The sequence below is a fragment of the Quercus lobata genome, chromosome 6 (assembly GCF_001633185.2).
Source record: "Quercus lobata isolate SW786 chromosome 6, ValleyOak3.0 Primary Assembly, whole genome shotgun sequence".
NCBI classification, from domain to species: Eukaryota; Viridiplantae; Streptophyta; class Magnoliopsida; order Fagales; family Fagaceae; genus Quercus; species Quercus lobata.
This window is the reverse complement of record NC_044909.1, coordinates 51,784,096-51,800,023: the sequence shown is the minus strand read 5'-3', so window position 1 is coordinate 51,800,023 and position 15,928 is coordinate 51,784,096. Positions and strand designations below refer to the sequence as shown.

The window sequence follows — 15,928 nt, the reverse complement described above, 5'->3', positions numbered from 1 at the left end:
ACGCGTTTAAGGGAGAGACAAAAGTTACTGTTTATGAGACATGTTACTGTTCACACACTGTTTAGCACTGTTTATATACTGTTTAGCAATGTTCATACACTGTTGAGCCACTGTTCACAGATTAAAAAAATATTAAAAATTGGTCCCACGATACTATTCACACATTTAAAAATTAATTTGCTACAGTATTTTCAGTTTCAGCAACAATAAATTCAATCCAAACAGACCCAAAATATCCCCTTATTTTACTAAAAACAATAGTATTATAAATTCAAAGTAACATTTTATATTTAAATATTTCAAATCCATACTCACCATACATTAATAAGCTTCAAAATCCTATTCACAAAAAAAAAAAAAAAAAACTTCAAAATTATGGATTTAGATATTCTATATTTCCTAAGGTACTCTACCAAATAGATTTCCTTAAATCTTAATCATTCTTTAATGATTTAATGGTCCAGATTTTACCATGTCAACATTTCACTAACAATAATCTTAATTGTTTTGTTTGCAACATTATTTTATTATTTTATGAATATTGTTAGTGGAATGCTGACATAGCAAAATCTAGACTATTAAATCATTAAAGTGTGGTTAGGATTTAAGGAAATCTATTAATAGAGTACCTTAGGAAATCTAGAAGATTTGAATCCCAAAATCATTTATACAAAAAAAATTTCACTTTTCATACATTACTGATATTATTTATTGGGTTATGTTAACGAATACCCTTAAGGTATTGGTTAACAATCTATTTTAAGAAAGTTTTGACATCATTTTTATAGGAAATGAAAAAAACTGTCAAAACATTAATTTTTTTTTCTTTTCCCATAAAAATTTTCTTTAAATGAATTATTAACTAATGTCCCAAGGACATTTATTAGCATTTCCCTTATTTAAATTTAAAACAAAAGTGAATTTTTGAGAATGAAAGTGAACTTATTTCGTTGAACACTTTTCATATAAATCAACAATTAGGGAATAGAAGGAGCTTAAATGATCCCCAAGGATGAAAATATTGCCTAGAGAAAAAGAAAAGAAGCAAAAAAAAGAAAAGAAAAAAAAGAAAAGAAAGGGAAATAGAGAAACTATGAGTGAATAGTGCAGTGATGCAAATAGATAATTAAACGCTAAATAAAATTTTAACAAGATTATGTTTTTTGCTACTCTATTCTTCTATTTTAAAATTTCTTATTTGTCAATAATTTTTTTAGAGGGTGTAGATAAAGGGTTTTACATCGAATCATTCGAGAAAGAAAGGTAAGAGTCAATCACTACATTTATAATTATTGGGGCTGAGACATTATTATGATTTAAGAAAAGACAACTAATTAAAATTAATCATACACTTCTTCTCTACAATTGCTGCACCGAAGCGAACGCTAATGCATCTGATCATAAACCTGCAAAGTTAAGCTGGGGAGAGAGCACCACACAATGACCTGTACGCATTAGAACACAGTTTGAATTTCTCTTCAGCCATTGCCTGCAATCATGCATAGATATCTTTTAAGATTTCAACACCCAAAAAAAAAAAATAATGAAAGGATTAAAGGGAGTCCAAAGTAGCACTTTTTCATTATGTTTTTTTGTTGATAAAAAACGGAATTTTATTAATAAAAAATCTAGGTACACCGGGGGTGTACTTTTCATTACGTAAGGTTGGAGTTTAGCATGATATTGGAAAGAGCTATTGAATAGAGGTGTATGGTTTCTTTCAGCTTTTTATTCAATTTGCTATACATCAGTCTAATGTTATCTGGTTTACAAAAGTCGCTTACTGAAGATTATTTGTAATTTAAATGAACCGAACTTGAGATCAACAGGGGCTACACTACACACCCTCGAGGGCAGTTCTACATACTGTGAGGTAGACCCCTGTGATATGTGATCCCTAGCATCCCCAAATCCCTTGATGCAGGTGGGATTTTATCCCGAGTGCTCTCTAAACGACTAAGAGACTTTACTACTTAAGACAACTGGCATCTTCGATTACTGAATGCATATAAGTGTTTGGTATTGAACATGAGAGAAATATTAGTAGATTTGGCAGAACAGGAACCCTAGAAACTGACCTGTGAAGGGCCTTGATGCTTATCAGGATGCCATTTTAAAGCTGACAAGCGGAAACTGCAAGGACAGTTCCAACGTTGAGGTGGCATTAGAGAAGTTAAAAGAGAGAAATAAAAATGCGTGTGGGAACCATGTGTCAGTGATACTGAGAAGTGCATAAAAGCAGTAGAGCACTTACGCATTTTTAACATCTTCAATCTTTAAAGGGCCTGTTGGAGGCAGACCAAGAATAGTTCTATCCGAACGTGATCCTACAGAACATGAATAGTCATCCAATTCGGTTTCACTCTGACTTTCCCATCTTTTAGTTCTACTGTTTTTCCAGCTTGATTGCTCCCTCCACTCAAATCCGGATGTTGAATTTCGGAAAGAAGATTCGTGCCATGAGTTAAACGACCATGTATACCATCTGTTCCCAAATGTTGCTTTAAAGATCGGCTCGGGATCATTGTCAAAGTCCTCAGAAAAAGTCTTTCGTCTCAACCTACCTGAAAATGTTATAAAACGGAAGCATCAGGTTAGCCAAAAGAAAATAAAGGTAAAAATAATCAAACTTTTTGCATCGATTACACTCTGAGATTTCACATTTTAATCTCTTATAATTTTATATAAGAACCATTTTCAGTTCAAGAAATGAGATTCTTAAATTTCCTTAGAACTGTTTGCAATAACCACACCATAATTTGTACTCAGTCTACCGACTATGAAGAATAAAGCTTCAAGTGTTGCAACAGCTACTAGCCTACTACAAATTTTACTACTTAAGCCTAATAAATTGAGGTGCCAACTTTTAAACCAAACAAAAATTTAAGAAATTCATTTATCACGTTGTTGATATGGGACAGATCACTACTACATAGGCTGGGTTCCAGCTAAAGAAAATTAGAAATACAAGTGGTTAGAGGACAGAGATAAAAAACTGGCAATTTATCAAAGTACAATATATATGGATTGAAAGAAACAAAATAAAGGGAAAGAAAGCTCACGTTTTAGTTTATGGTGGTGAATTTTTTCAGCATCATGAGAAGAAAACTTTGATCGTCCTTTCTTACTAGAGCAATATGATTGACCCTCCTGCTTTGCAAAACTGTTGGTTCCCAAATTGTGTGTTGAAAGCTTCTCTTCATCCTAGGTAAATTGCAAAGCAAAGCATATGTCAATCCCAAAAAAGTTCATGCACAATTTGACCATTAATATGTGTATATAAATATAATCATTAATCTTGTAGGCAAAGATTCCACCACTTGAAGGTTGAGTGTAAGCATTACTTAAGTGTTGAGGACCAAACATTTTGTTTTGGATTTGGATGCATGAATAGGTCTGTTTAGGCAATTTTTGGAAGTCAAATGGCTTCATCATGCTTTAAATATAGCATATCATTAACGACAAGCCATTGAAATAAATATAATTTACAACAAGCTCAAAACGATGGCATAAGATCATTATAAGGTTTTCTACAAATATGAAATAACCATCATCATTTGTGAGATAATTGCTAATTGTTTCTAACAGCCCCATGCAAACCATGGACATGTGATCCATGCAACCCCCAACAAATTATGTCAAACAACAACAATGAACAAGCTAAAAGGGTTGAAAATTTGAGAAAGTTTTAAGTTTTTGCTTATAGTCAAGACAGTTCCAACCAAATTCATAACTTGGGTAGCACCCACTTTTGCCTCATTTAATATATATTTTTTATTTCTTATAAGAAAAATTAGATTAATGATTCTATTGTTCTACCCTTCTCAAACCAGTGCATAATAATAATAATTACAAGCACTTTATTTTTTAAATACTCCAAAACAAAGTAGATTGACCACATTAAATGCCATGGTTGTTAAAATTGAAATTCGGATCATAAAATCATAGGATATTACAATCTGAAATATCTTATACAATTAAATTATAGCAAAAATTGTATAATCATCAGATCGGACGGTAATCAAGATTTGGACCATAAAATCGGAAGAATTGGGAGGCATTATTGGTTTTATTTATGTATTTAAAAAGTGGGCCAAAAAAACTGAAGCTCAGATGCCACATCAATGTTCAATTGGTTCATAAACTTAACTCCAAATGCCAAATGAAAAATTGACCCAAAACATAAAATATAAGTCCAAAAACAAACTTTTGCTCTATCTAATAACTGATTGAAAAAAAGGCTGTAATATGAAATAATAATGTGTTAGCAATTAAATATTGATATTATCATATTATAATATTACATTACTATATCTATCTATTTGGTTTTCAAGATAGGTTTTGAATTTGCAAATGAATTTATATTATTCATAGAGCTTAGTTGAAATTTGATTTTCAAGATAGGTTTTGAATTTGCAAATGAATTTATATTATTCATAGAGCTTAGTTGAATGAGAATCTAACATTTTTATTTGTACTTGGTTGAGATTAATTACAGTAAGAAAGAAGAATTTATGATGTCGGAATTTTTCTTTTAGAATTTAACATTGATTCACGCTTTTGATTCTAGTCATGTCAGCTTCTAGGTCTAAAATGAAGCTCTACCTTTTGAGAACAATCACAATTTTTTTTTTTTTTTTGGAGTAAAATATCCCTATTTATTTAATGGTAATACTAAAAATATAATTTTTAAGCTTTGAATAGGATTTCCTGACATATATTGTCTACTATTAATAACAAATTTTCATATTCTATAAAATCTGGGATCTTCCATCCGATCTTACAATTTGATCTTGAAGATCCTCTTTCTGATCCAAGTAATATCCTATTTACAAATAAAATACACACCCACACACACACATTTTGCGTAATTTCTGAATCAATTGCTGACAAATACTGACAATATTTGCCATTGTTCATGCCATTATAATAACATGATATTACATCAATCATTCTAAATAAGGAATTGCTAGAGTTTTTAACAACAGAGGGTTGAGGAAAAGTGTACCAAAAAATTTGAGGACCCACTTTTGTAGAGGAGGTCTTTTAAAGCTCTCTTTGCATCAGCACGCTTTTGACGTATTGCATATCTGATATTTTTCTGAAATGAAAAAAATTGTGTGAGAACATCATAACACTGACAAATAAACATTTTCATTATTTAACTGTCGGCATTGTTAAGTAGCTTTTAGCTTCAATAACTGTATTACTTTTTTTTTATCTTTAGTCTATTTTGCTGTGCACTTCAACAGAAGTAAGAAAGTTATATTATGTATCACTAGATTTAAATAGCTCCTATTTGCCTCAAAACTTAGCAATCTTAAGTCTTAATGCACTTCAACAGTTAAGAAATCATCACCCATGAGAACAGTAGATCCGTAAAAGGAAATCAGAAGATAAATTTTTTGGTTGATGTCTAAAAGGATGGGAAAGTGACACTAACAAGACAGCTCAGTGACCAACCTACAGCTGTTGGTGAAGATGCTTTTGTACTTTCAGATAGGTATGATTTGTGGACCAAGCTTAGGGTTCAAGATTTATGATGAGAGAATGGACCTTAGAGATCCAACAATGGTGTGATCTTTGGCAAATATTGATCCATTGTAAGTATGCTCATACCTTGTGGAGTGAAGTCCTTCGTTTGTTTGGGGTTTAGTGGGTGGTGCCGAAGAACGTTGTTTCTCTTCTCTCTGCATGGTGGAATTGGTTGGGGAGTCACACTTCAAATGTGTGGAATATGGTTCCAGGGTGTCTTATGTGGTTAATTTGGAAGGAGCGCAATGCCCGAACTTTTGAGGAAACTGAGAGACTTGTAGATTGTGTGAAGTCTTTGCTGCTTAGGACTTTGTTTGAGTGGTCCCGTATTTGGGGGTTTACGCATTGTCATTCTTTGTTTGATTTTCTTAATTCTGTTAGTCTTTCTTTTTGATTGGTTTGTATTTTTTTCAGTGCAGTGAATTTACTATCGTAAATCCATTGTACTTCTATTATCAATAAATTTGTTATTACCTATCAAAAAAAAGAATTCTATGAGGACAATGTGTGGAATAAGTCAGATAAGAAAGAAAGTGTGGAATTTAGATTAGGGTTTCATTCAGGAGTTATCACCAAACAAATTAATAGGAATAATTATTCCATTCCAACTTAAATTCCCGATAATATTGATTCACATTCCCTTCATAATCACCATTATATGTACCAAATCTGCCCCAAGTTTTAAATCCTACTTTATTTATGAAGATCTCATGAATATATGCAGCAATAGATATTCCCAATGGAGAAGAAAGCTATAATAGTTTACAAGGAACTATTACTTTCCTTTTAAACATAGGATTCCTAGAGCTACTAGGAATTTGAATTGGAGCACAAACTTCATCACTAAAACGAAAAGGTAATGTAGACAATGTATATACATATAAAATTTTAGATTTGTAGTAAGATCTGTCAGTTTGGTCCATAAATCTTTTTGTATGTTTTATCATGTTATGAGGTTTATTTATGTGTTTAAAATTCTTCAGTTTGAGCTTAGTATCCAAATCCCATTATGTCAAAATCCTATTTGGGTTAAATATTAGCTGCTAGGAGTTGAATTGGGGCACAACTTGATCACTAAAGCGATAAGATGATGCAGACAGTGAGAAACTGGTTGGTTTTATTATATTTATTCAAATTTTCAAAGTTGGGGGGATTTATATTGTTTTAGATTTGTAGATATGGGCTCTCATTTTGGTCCATGAGTCTTATTGTGGGTTTTATTATATTATTCAGTTTTATTGTGTTTAATAGTTCTTTAGTTAGTGTCCATTAGGGTGCAACTTTTTGCCGAAAGCTTTTATTTTCTGAAAGATGGTTAGAGTATAGTTGTACCTAGAAAAAGTGAAGCTTTAGAAAGTTGTACATAACCCAATATTGGCAAAAGCACTCTAAGTTTAGCAGTCAAATCCCATTAAGTCAAAGTCCTATTATGGTTAAATAGTGGGTGTCTTTGCGCATGTCGGTGCATGTGCACTGGGCATGGATTTGTGTGTGTTTGTGTGTGTGCGCACGTGTGTGTGCGAGTGTTTGTGTGCATGTGCATGCATGTTGTGTGGGTAGGTGGTGGTTTCCATTCAATGGAGAAAATATATTTTGCTAAAATTCTAGAAGCTATGAAATTTTTGAGGTTTTTGTGATGTAGAGGAAAACCTAAATGAACTGCTTTGGATTTCTAGGAGCATTAAAGAATATTTCTTCTTCCTTCTATTTTTTTTTTTTTTGATAAGTAATAAAGATTTATTGATATAAAAAGAAGAAGAAAAACACCCAAGTACACAGGGAGTATACAGGGGTGTAACATATCAAATACAAAAATTACATAAATCAAGTAAATCCAAAATTGAAAAAAAAGGTTGGTTTCTCCACACCGAGAACCAGTCCAACAAGGTTCTGAAAAATAGAAGCTTGAGATCAGGCATAGAACGCTCATTGTCTTCAAAACACCTACTATTTCTTTCATTCCAAATACATCACATCAAACAATGAGAAACAACCATCCATATATCTCCATTACGATGACAACTGAATCAACCTTGCTAGCAAGCAAGAAGCTCAACAATAGACATTGGCATAACCCAACATACTCCAAATAAACCAAAAACCATATCCCACAACTCTAGAGCAACCGGACAATGAAGGAATAGATGGTTAATAGTTTCACTATTACACTTGCACATATAACACCAATCCAAAATGCATACCTTTCTTTTCTTTAAATTGTAAATTGTCAATTGTCAGACATTTCCCCAAGGCAGCAGTCCATACAAAGAAAGCCACTCTAGAAGGAATCTTCTGCTTCCAAATGTTTTTCCAAGGAAAAAACTGCTCACTATGGCCAACTACAAGATGGTAGTACGCACTAACCATAAACCCCTTACTCTTACAAGGTAGCCAACATCTCTTATCCTCCCCTATTCTCCTTAAAGGAATGCTATAAATGGTATTTATGAAGCCCCAGAAAGCTTCCAATTCCCGATTATGTACATCCTTACAAAAATGTATCTCCCAATGAAGGAGTCCATTGGTGTACCTCATTAGATCAGCCACACTCGCCTCTTTGTTTCGACAAATCCTATATATTTCAAGATAGTAGTCTGCAAGAGAAGATGTTCCACACCATCGATCTAGCCAAAACTGCACTTTTGATCCATCTCCAATTTCATACAAAATAAACCGAGATAAAGAGGGCCACCCCCTTCTAATATTTTTCCACAAACTAACTCCATATGGACTAGAGAATGAGCTAGAACACCAACCACCCCAATCACAACCATACTTCACCTCTATCACTTGTCGTCATAGAGTATCCCTTTCTTGCCCAAATCTCCATAACCACTTCCCTAATAAAGCTACATTAAAGGTTCTCAAGTTCCTAATCCCCAAACCACTTGAAGAAAGTGGAGTACAAACCGTAGTCCAATTAACAAGATGAAATTTGGGCTCATCCCCTTGGCCACCCCATAGAAAGTCCCGTCGAAGTCTTGCAATTCGGTTGGCCATGGAAGCAAGAATAGGAAATAAAGAAAGAAAATAAGTAGGAAGATTTGAGAGAGTGCTTTTAATTAAAGTGACTCTCCCTCCCTTGGATAAATATAATTTTTTCCAACCTACTAATTTTCTTTCCATCTTCTCCAGAATTGGATTCCAAATTGTCTTGTCCTTGAATTTTTCCCCCAAAGGAAGACCCAAATATTTCATTGGAAGAGGCCCTTGCTTACAGCCTAAGACAGCCACCAAAAGTTCAATGTTATGAATTGTCCCCACAGCCACCAGTTCAGACTTACCCAAATTTACCTTCAGACCTGACACAGCCTCAAACCAAATGAGCACCATATGGAGAATCAGCATTTGATTAATATTACCATCACAAAAATTAGAGTATCATCAGCGAAAAGGAGATGGGAAACCACCAAAGATCTTCCTACAAAATCACCTACACGAAAACCTGACAGACGACCTTCACGGACAACCTTATCCAACATTCTACCAACGGCTTCCATAACCAACACAAATAACAAAGGGGACCTATTTTCTTCTTCCTTCTATTGTTTTTAATTTCATGAAATTTTTAACCAAATCTGAGACCTGAAATTTTTTTTTTTTTCACCTTTCTAAGATCTAAATCAATATAACCCCAAAACATTCTTTAGATAAGTAGCACCTAAACAACTCCATAAGTGACAAGACTTCTCAAGTTACAGTTAGCAACCCAAAAACTTGGGTTTTCTTCCTAAATTTTACCTATTTTTACCACCATAAAGCCCCAAAGCCTTTGAAATCCTACAAAAAGTTGGTGTACAGAAAATCATGCAACTATACTTCCTATTTCTGGCCCATTAGCCCTTCAAAATTCAATATTTCTTACCCAATGTGAAGCACAAAACATATACCATCCTTCGGAACTTCAAAGCCCACAATCTTTTCCATAAGATTTACTCAAATTTAGCCTAGACAAATGTCCCTCCACTGCTGTCCAACATCAGATTTGGTGTCAAGACCTTTGTTCTACTTCATAAGGTTAAAGACAATCTAACTGATGCATCACAACACTGAACTAACATTACTGAACTAACATTAAGTTGCATTGATCTTTATCTGGATTTTGGCCCCACTAATAGTGATAATAAATGATGATGATGATGATAATATTATTATCTTAATAGGTAACACAATTCATATAGACTACAAGATTGAACACTTGTACGTAACTATATTATCATGTCTTAGATATTCAAAATTCAGAATATAATAGCTTTCTTCCATACAAATAATTATATAAAAGATGAAATAATCATGCACACAACCATATCTGATAAAGGGCTATTAGTCAGTGCCAATTTCAGCTGCTCTACCTAGTAAATACCAACTTGCCTACCTTAGTTGGTTCCTGACCTCCTCTTATATCCTGCAAAAAGTATTTTGACTGTCAAACTTCCTTAAAGATGGTCAGACTAAATAAAATAATAACTAGCTAAGATATGTATATTGTGTGCGTGTGTGTTCACCATCAATTGATCCACAAAAGCTGATCAAATTGCAAACAATATAATAAGATATCTTTCACATTCAGCGAAAAAATGTACTACATAAGTAATCATACAAGGATGACCTAACTCCTTTCTTATGGACTTGAGACATAACTTCAACTAGAGAGAAATCATTATATTTACAATTGATTGTTCCCTTCTAAGATATACCCTATTTGATTCTGACAGGACAACCAAAACAATTTAATAACAAATATAAATAACAGGAAAATAAGGATATAATCTAGGAGTCGGCACCTAGGGTTGGCTGCAGTCAGCAACAAACCAAAAAACCAAAAGAAACTTTACTATCAATCCAAAACTCAACCCGGGGTGGTCTTACATAGAGTTCCAAAACTTCGCTTGCAAAAATAGAACTTAAACTCCTAATCCAAATAGGAAAAGAAAATAATAAAAAATTGCATAAAATGAAATCCTAATGATTAAGAGATTGGACCTAGATCTTTAGGCCCAATTGTTAGCAGGCTCCTTCTATCTTGTGTCTGCATCAGATGATATCAACTCTAGTTAATAAACTTCTTTTTTTTTTTGATAAGTAATAAGTTTTATTGATATAAAAAATGGAACACCCAAGTACATAGGGAGTGTACAACTCTAGTTAATAAACGTATTAATTAGAGCCCACTATGCACACACATACACCTCTCTTAGACTCCTTTTGGGTTTCAAAGAGGGTGAAAAGGAATAAATGAAAACTGCTAAGTTGCTTAAGAAATGAGGTTTTTTATTTAAAATTTTGCACTATTCTTTTATTTCCCATCAAGCTTTCCAAATAGGGTTTTTTTCCCCTTTAAATTTTAAAAACTAAAATAAAATCAATTGTTACAACAAGCAGGTGAGGGGGGTTTGGAACTCTGGATTTAACAGACACACAGCCGGCATGTGCCCACACAAACACAAGTCTTGCATAACAAATTGCACAAGATGTTGAGGATGGAAGAATGACATAAAAGCACCCAAAAGAAAACTAATATCCAATCTTGAACTAGAATACTAATGAGATTCTCCACAACCTCATTGATAAGACCAGGACATACAATAAGAAGATGCCCCATTAAAAAAAAAAATAACAAACTAGTTATAAGTCGTTAGAAAGAGAGGGAAAAAAGAAAAGAGGGAAGAAGCTGAAAACATTCTATTCAAAGCACAAGGAATCATTCAGCAGCATGTTATCCCCCTTCCTACACAAAGCCAAGTACTAAAAAGTGAAAATATCCTCCGTCATAATAAGAGATCAAACCAACAGTAACACAAGCTTAGCAAAATATCCAATATACATATAAGAATCAACCAAAAAGAGTTCCACAAACATGAGGCTAAAATGAAAAGGACCAAAATAATTAGCAAAGTCCACCCTGTGTTATAAGACAATCCACCATGAAAAACTTTTTACACAATTACATTGAACATGAAGACAACATGGATAATATCTTAGAACACGAATTACCCCACATGAACAGCCTATATGCTTGAGAAGATAACAAATGGATAAAATCTGACAGGGTATGAACTAGATAAAGTTGAAGCCCAAACTCATTTCTTTTAAGTGAGCTGTACCACACTGATGCTGAATAGCTAAGACATGTCAGAAGCAAAGCCATGGGCAACATCCAAGCCAATCATGAAACTGTTCTGCTATATAAGGTCCAAATGTGATGAACTAAATTAAGGGCCAAGAAACCAAATAATGAATCCAAATAAAAATAATTAAAAAAAAAAAATTCTAGTATAACATTAAAGTACATGGCTAAGCATTAGATTCTAGACTTTAGAAGTTGGTATCTAATTGAATGGGATTGGCATTGGGGCAACTGATGAAATTGGTACCACATGCTAAAAATACACGATACAATTGCAAGGATTGATACTAGCACTCTTAAAAGATCTTCAAAAATCAATTCATCAAGAATATACAATTATTTATCTACAAATAATCACTATAAGATATCCTTCATCTGCTAATAGATTTATTCAATAACTAACCCAAACAGATGGCCACAAAATAATTTGAAAGGAACCCCTGGAACTCAATGCAAGTTCCATTCTCTCTCTCTCTCTCTCTCTCTCTCTCTCTCTCTATCTTGTAAATGGAAGTTCCATTCTCTGTTTATCACCTCATCAGCATTCAGTGTACCCTTCCATAACAACAAATTTTCAGATTCTCCATGCCCCAAACCTCATTAACTTATGTCAACATAAGCATTGACCTCCAGGTTGTATAGCTTCATGCCCTTCTCCCCAAAAAACATATGGGGCTCAAAGATGCTTAAAAGAATCCAATTTTATTACATACTAGCCTTATAATCTTAGTAATTATTATTATCAGTCCATGCAATAACCTGAGATATATTCCAAACTCTATCATCCGTCAGACATGTGACCTATACAAAATAATAGCACCCACCTTAATGCGTGACCACAAGTAACATATCCATCCCTTCATGCAATCATGCTTAACAAATGCAATATAAAATTGAATTTAAAATGTACATGTCATTTCTTAAGCATAAAATAAGTATTCCCAAAATGCTAATGAACTAACATAAAGATTAGAATAAACAACTTCAGACCCAAAAAAAACTTGATAGGTACATTATCACTAAACCAAAAAATTGAACAAAAATTGAACTTGAAATCTCAAAATTTGAACATCTATATGGAATTCAAAACAAGACCCACCTTAGCCTATTAAGAATTAAAGGGAGTAAACCATCTAAACTCCTTTTATTCTGAAAGAAAATTTCTTTTTCAATATTACTACGGCAATGGCTCCACTTTGTATGCAAAATTTCAAATGTAAAACACAAATGCAAGCAGGGAAAATACAATGTGAAACAAATAGGAGAAATTCAAATCCATACAAAATACAAACTTTCACCAAATGGGTAACTAGCAAAGCACCATTGCACACAGGAAAAAGAAAAAGAAAAAAGATAAAGCTTTTGAAACGAAATTGAAAGAAAGAGAAATAATAAACTCACAGATTTCCACTGGTTCTCCCACTTCTGGAACGAAGTGGGGGTAGAATGAAACGAAGCAAAATGGGTTGCTGTTGGAGTTGATGAAATCAATGAATTCTTGATCATCGACAAGTTTCGCCATCTGGGTATCTGAAATTGCATAATGAAAAAAAAAAAAAAAAACTGCTTGATATTGCCTATTTGCTAACAAATGATGCTTTTTTATATTCCAAATACTGTTTGGTGAAAGAAATCGTTGGCCAATTTCCAAGAATAAAGAAGCACAGCTTCTCACGCAAAACAATTGTTTAGCTATTTTCACGACCACAATTTGGTGACTGTGGCTCTCCAAGCTCGAGGTTAGAGAGCCTCCTCTCTGCTCTTTCTGTGTGTGTACGTTTCCTCCTATTTCTTTTTCTTTTTGTCAAAAAAAAAAAAAAAAAAAATTCTCTGCTACACTAAGACTTGGGCTAGGCTGTGAGTTTGCACTTGGGCTAGGTACCCAACTAACTCATGGGCCTGATCTGTGTCCAACAAATGATGAGTTTGGGCCTATGGGGCTTAGAAATTGGATGTCCCATTCATATCATTGTGCCTGTTTGCTGAAGGGAAAATTCTTCTATAAGACGATCTCATGAGACTTATGTCTCAATGGCACGTGTGAGATTTATATATTATCGAGACATAAATCTCATGAGACTATCTCATATAATACTTACTCGAAGACTAGTAGTCCTTATTTGGTTCAGATTTGAGCTCCTTACTCCAAATCTAGGAAGCATAAATGCTCCAATTTTTCTCACATGCTCACATCTAATACATATCAATATCGAAAACTTCGAGAAAAATCTTGCATGCATGTCCTAGGTTTTGTTTTTTTGATGGAATATTATATAAAAAGTTGAAGTAGCTTTTAAATATGTAATTTTAAAGTAACATTCTTGTAATTGATCCGATGTTAAATGCACGGTATATGAAAGCAAATTTTAGTTTCTGTTTTTTTTTTTTTTTTGGCTAAGTAAGCACTGTTTAGCTATAAGCCTATAAGTGATATCTTGCATCATCATATGCACAAAGAATGATTTTGCCAAAAATGTTTTTCTTTTTGTATATGTTCTAACATTTTTTTTTCTTTACGCCAGTTAGCGCTTTATATTATACATTTATACATCACCTATTTATTTATCCAGAGATATTAAGGAAAAAAAAAAAATATATATATATATATATATTATATCAAATAATATGTAATAACAATTACATCCATCCAACACCTCATTGTGTCAATAAGACTCACAAACTTTAGTTACATACTTTCGTCACGTGGTTTACTTTTTAGTAGGTTTTTCTCAATTATTAATAAGAGTCTAGTTAATGTATGTCCTTAGAACAAATATTAATCATCCATTTTAAGAAACGTTTTATAGAAAATTGAAAAAAATTGTCAAGCAAGTAGTCATTTTTTCATAAAAATTCCCTAAAATGGTTTTACTAATAAGGGCATATGTTAATAAAACCTTATTAATAATACCCTTTGAATCGATCTCACAAACTTCCATATCTCTTCATTAATTAAAAAAGACATTGATCGTATGCTGTGAGAATTTATACCATGAAACAACTTGATCCATCAATTTGCCTTGATCATTCTTGTTTCTTGGAATATGAATGTCAAAATATCACATTCTTGTATCAATTGTTTCACCATAGGTCCATAGGTAACAACGCATAACATTTAAATACCAAATAATAATATTAGAGCACTCACATTAGTCTTAACAAAGGCTATTTTTAGTCAAAATTTTACATAACCAACTAAAAAACACCCCATATTAAGCTCAATTAAGTAGCAAAATAAAGTTAGCAATGAAAAGTATCTTGCCACACTTAGTTTGGCATTGTCAATAAATAATTAAAGTAAGAGATAAAATATTGAGGCTAATGTAGGTGCATAAAAAAATGGTTAGCTAAACTATAAAAAGTGAGTTTTTTTATTTTTATTTTTATAATCAATTTAGCTAAAAACTCATTGAAGCTGATGTGTATGCTCTTACATTAAGAATTTGAGGTCCTATCAATTTTTTAATCACTTTTTAAATGTAGTAATAATGTTCTTTTGTCTTTCGGTTGCCAAAAAAAAAAAAAAAAGGGTAATGTTTTTTTAAAGGATATTGATAAATTAAGAAAAAACTTCAACAAAAAATGCATGATATAAATTCACCAAAAAGATGATAAGAAAAACTATAATATGACTAGGGGAGAGCAAGGACCTACCTGACCTGACTTGAAGGGTCTTGGACGGGTTAGGTGGATGCTAGGGTTGGGTCTGGGGCAAAAACTTGGGTGAATTTTGGGTATTGGGCTGGTATTAAGTCCGACTGGACTTGTTTGGAAAAAAAGAGTCATATTTGAAACCTGATCAGACCAAAAACCCAAATTTGGGGGTTGGGTCGAGTTCCTCCCTAACAATAGCTTTAGGTTGGGTTGCGGGTGACTATGAACCCGACCCGACCAAATCTCAATCCTAAATATGACATTTTTTTTTTCTTTTTTGGGAAGGGAGGGGGTGGGGGTGGTTTTGCATTGGCATTTTTTTTTTTTTTTTTTTTTGGGTTGGGGGGGGGGGGATGTGCAGGGGGCATTCCCTGTCCCAACCTCCCCTAGCTCAGCCCTTGGTCAGATGCTTTTGATGGATTGAGACAACTAGACAAGCCAACTTACTCAGTGTCAAAGTTCTAGGATGTTTTGCATGCATAGTTTTAAGATAACATTTTGTATTAGACGTGCAAACCTTACTTTAGCTGGTGCTCCACATGTGCATGTACATATTCGTATTACACGGCAGAATAATAGTAACCTGAATTATAAATTGATTGGTCATTCGTT

General features: G+C 33.2%; 1 protein-coding gene across 3 annotated transcripts; it reads right to left on the bottom strand.

Moving 5' to 3' along the window:
* Window positions 1-1,145: 1,145 nt before the first annotated feature.
* Window positions 1,146-13,441, bottom strand: LOC115950747. 3 transcript variants are annotated; one of them, XM_031067984.1, is made up of 7 exons: window positions 13,064-13,441; window positions 9,911-9,940; window positions 5,009-5,101; window positions 3,063-3,204; window positions 2,255-2,564; window positions 2,079-2,133; window positions 1,146-1,445 (listed from the first exon to the last, which is right to left on the bottom strand). In XM_031067984.1, exons 1-7 carry the CDS (start codon window positions 13,202-13,204, stop codon window positions 1,386-1,388), a joined length of 831 nt encoding a protein of 276 aa, XP_030923844.1. In that variant the 5' UTR covers window positions 13,205-13,441; the 3' UTR covers window positions 1,146-1,385. The 3 variants fall into 3 exon arrangements, with proteins under 3 accessions (XP_030923844.1, XP_030923845.1, XP_030923843.1); XM_031067983.1 differs by having other exon boundaries at window positions 1,147-1,489; XM_031067985.1 differs by lacking the exon at window positions 9,911-9,940 and having other exon boundaries at window positions 1,146-1,489.
* Between the last annotated feature and the right edge of the window lie 2,487 nt (window positions 13,442-15,928).

Bases quoted from the DNA above. Each gene is read 5' to 3' on its own strand.
- LOC115950747 (XM_031067983.1), bottom strand. From the start codon at position 13,204: ATGCAATTTCAGATACCCAGATGGCGAAACTTGTCGATGATCAAGAAT. The intron at 9,941-13,063 runs GTGAGTTTATTA...TACTTTTTGCAG, and splicing joins GGGAGAACCAGTGGAAATCT to GATATAAGAGGAGGTCAGGA. The intron at 3,205-5,008 runs GTACACTTTTCC...CAATTTACCTAG, and splicing joins GTGGGTCCTCAAATTTTTTG to GATGAAGAGAAGCTTTCAAC.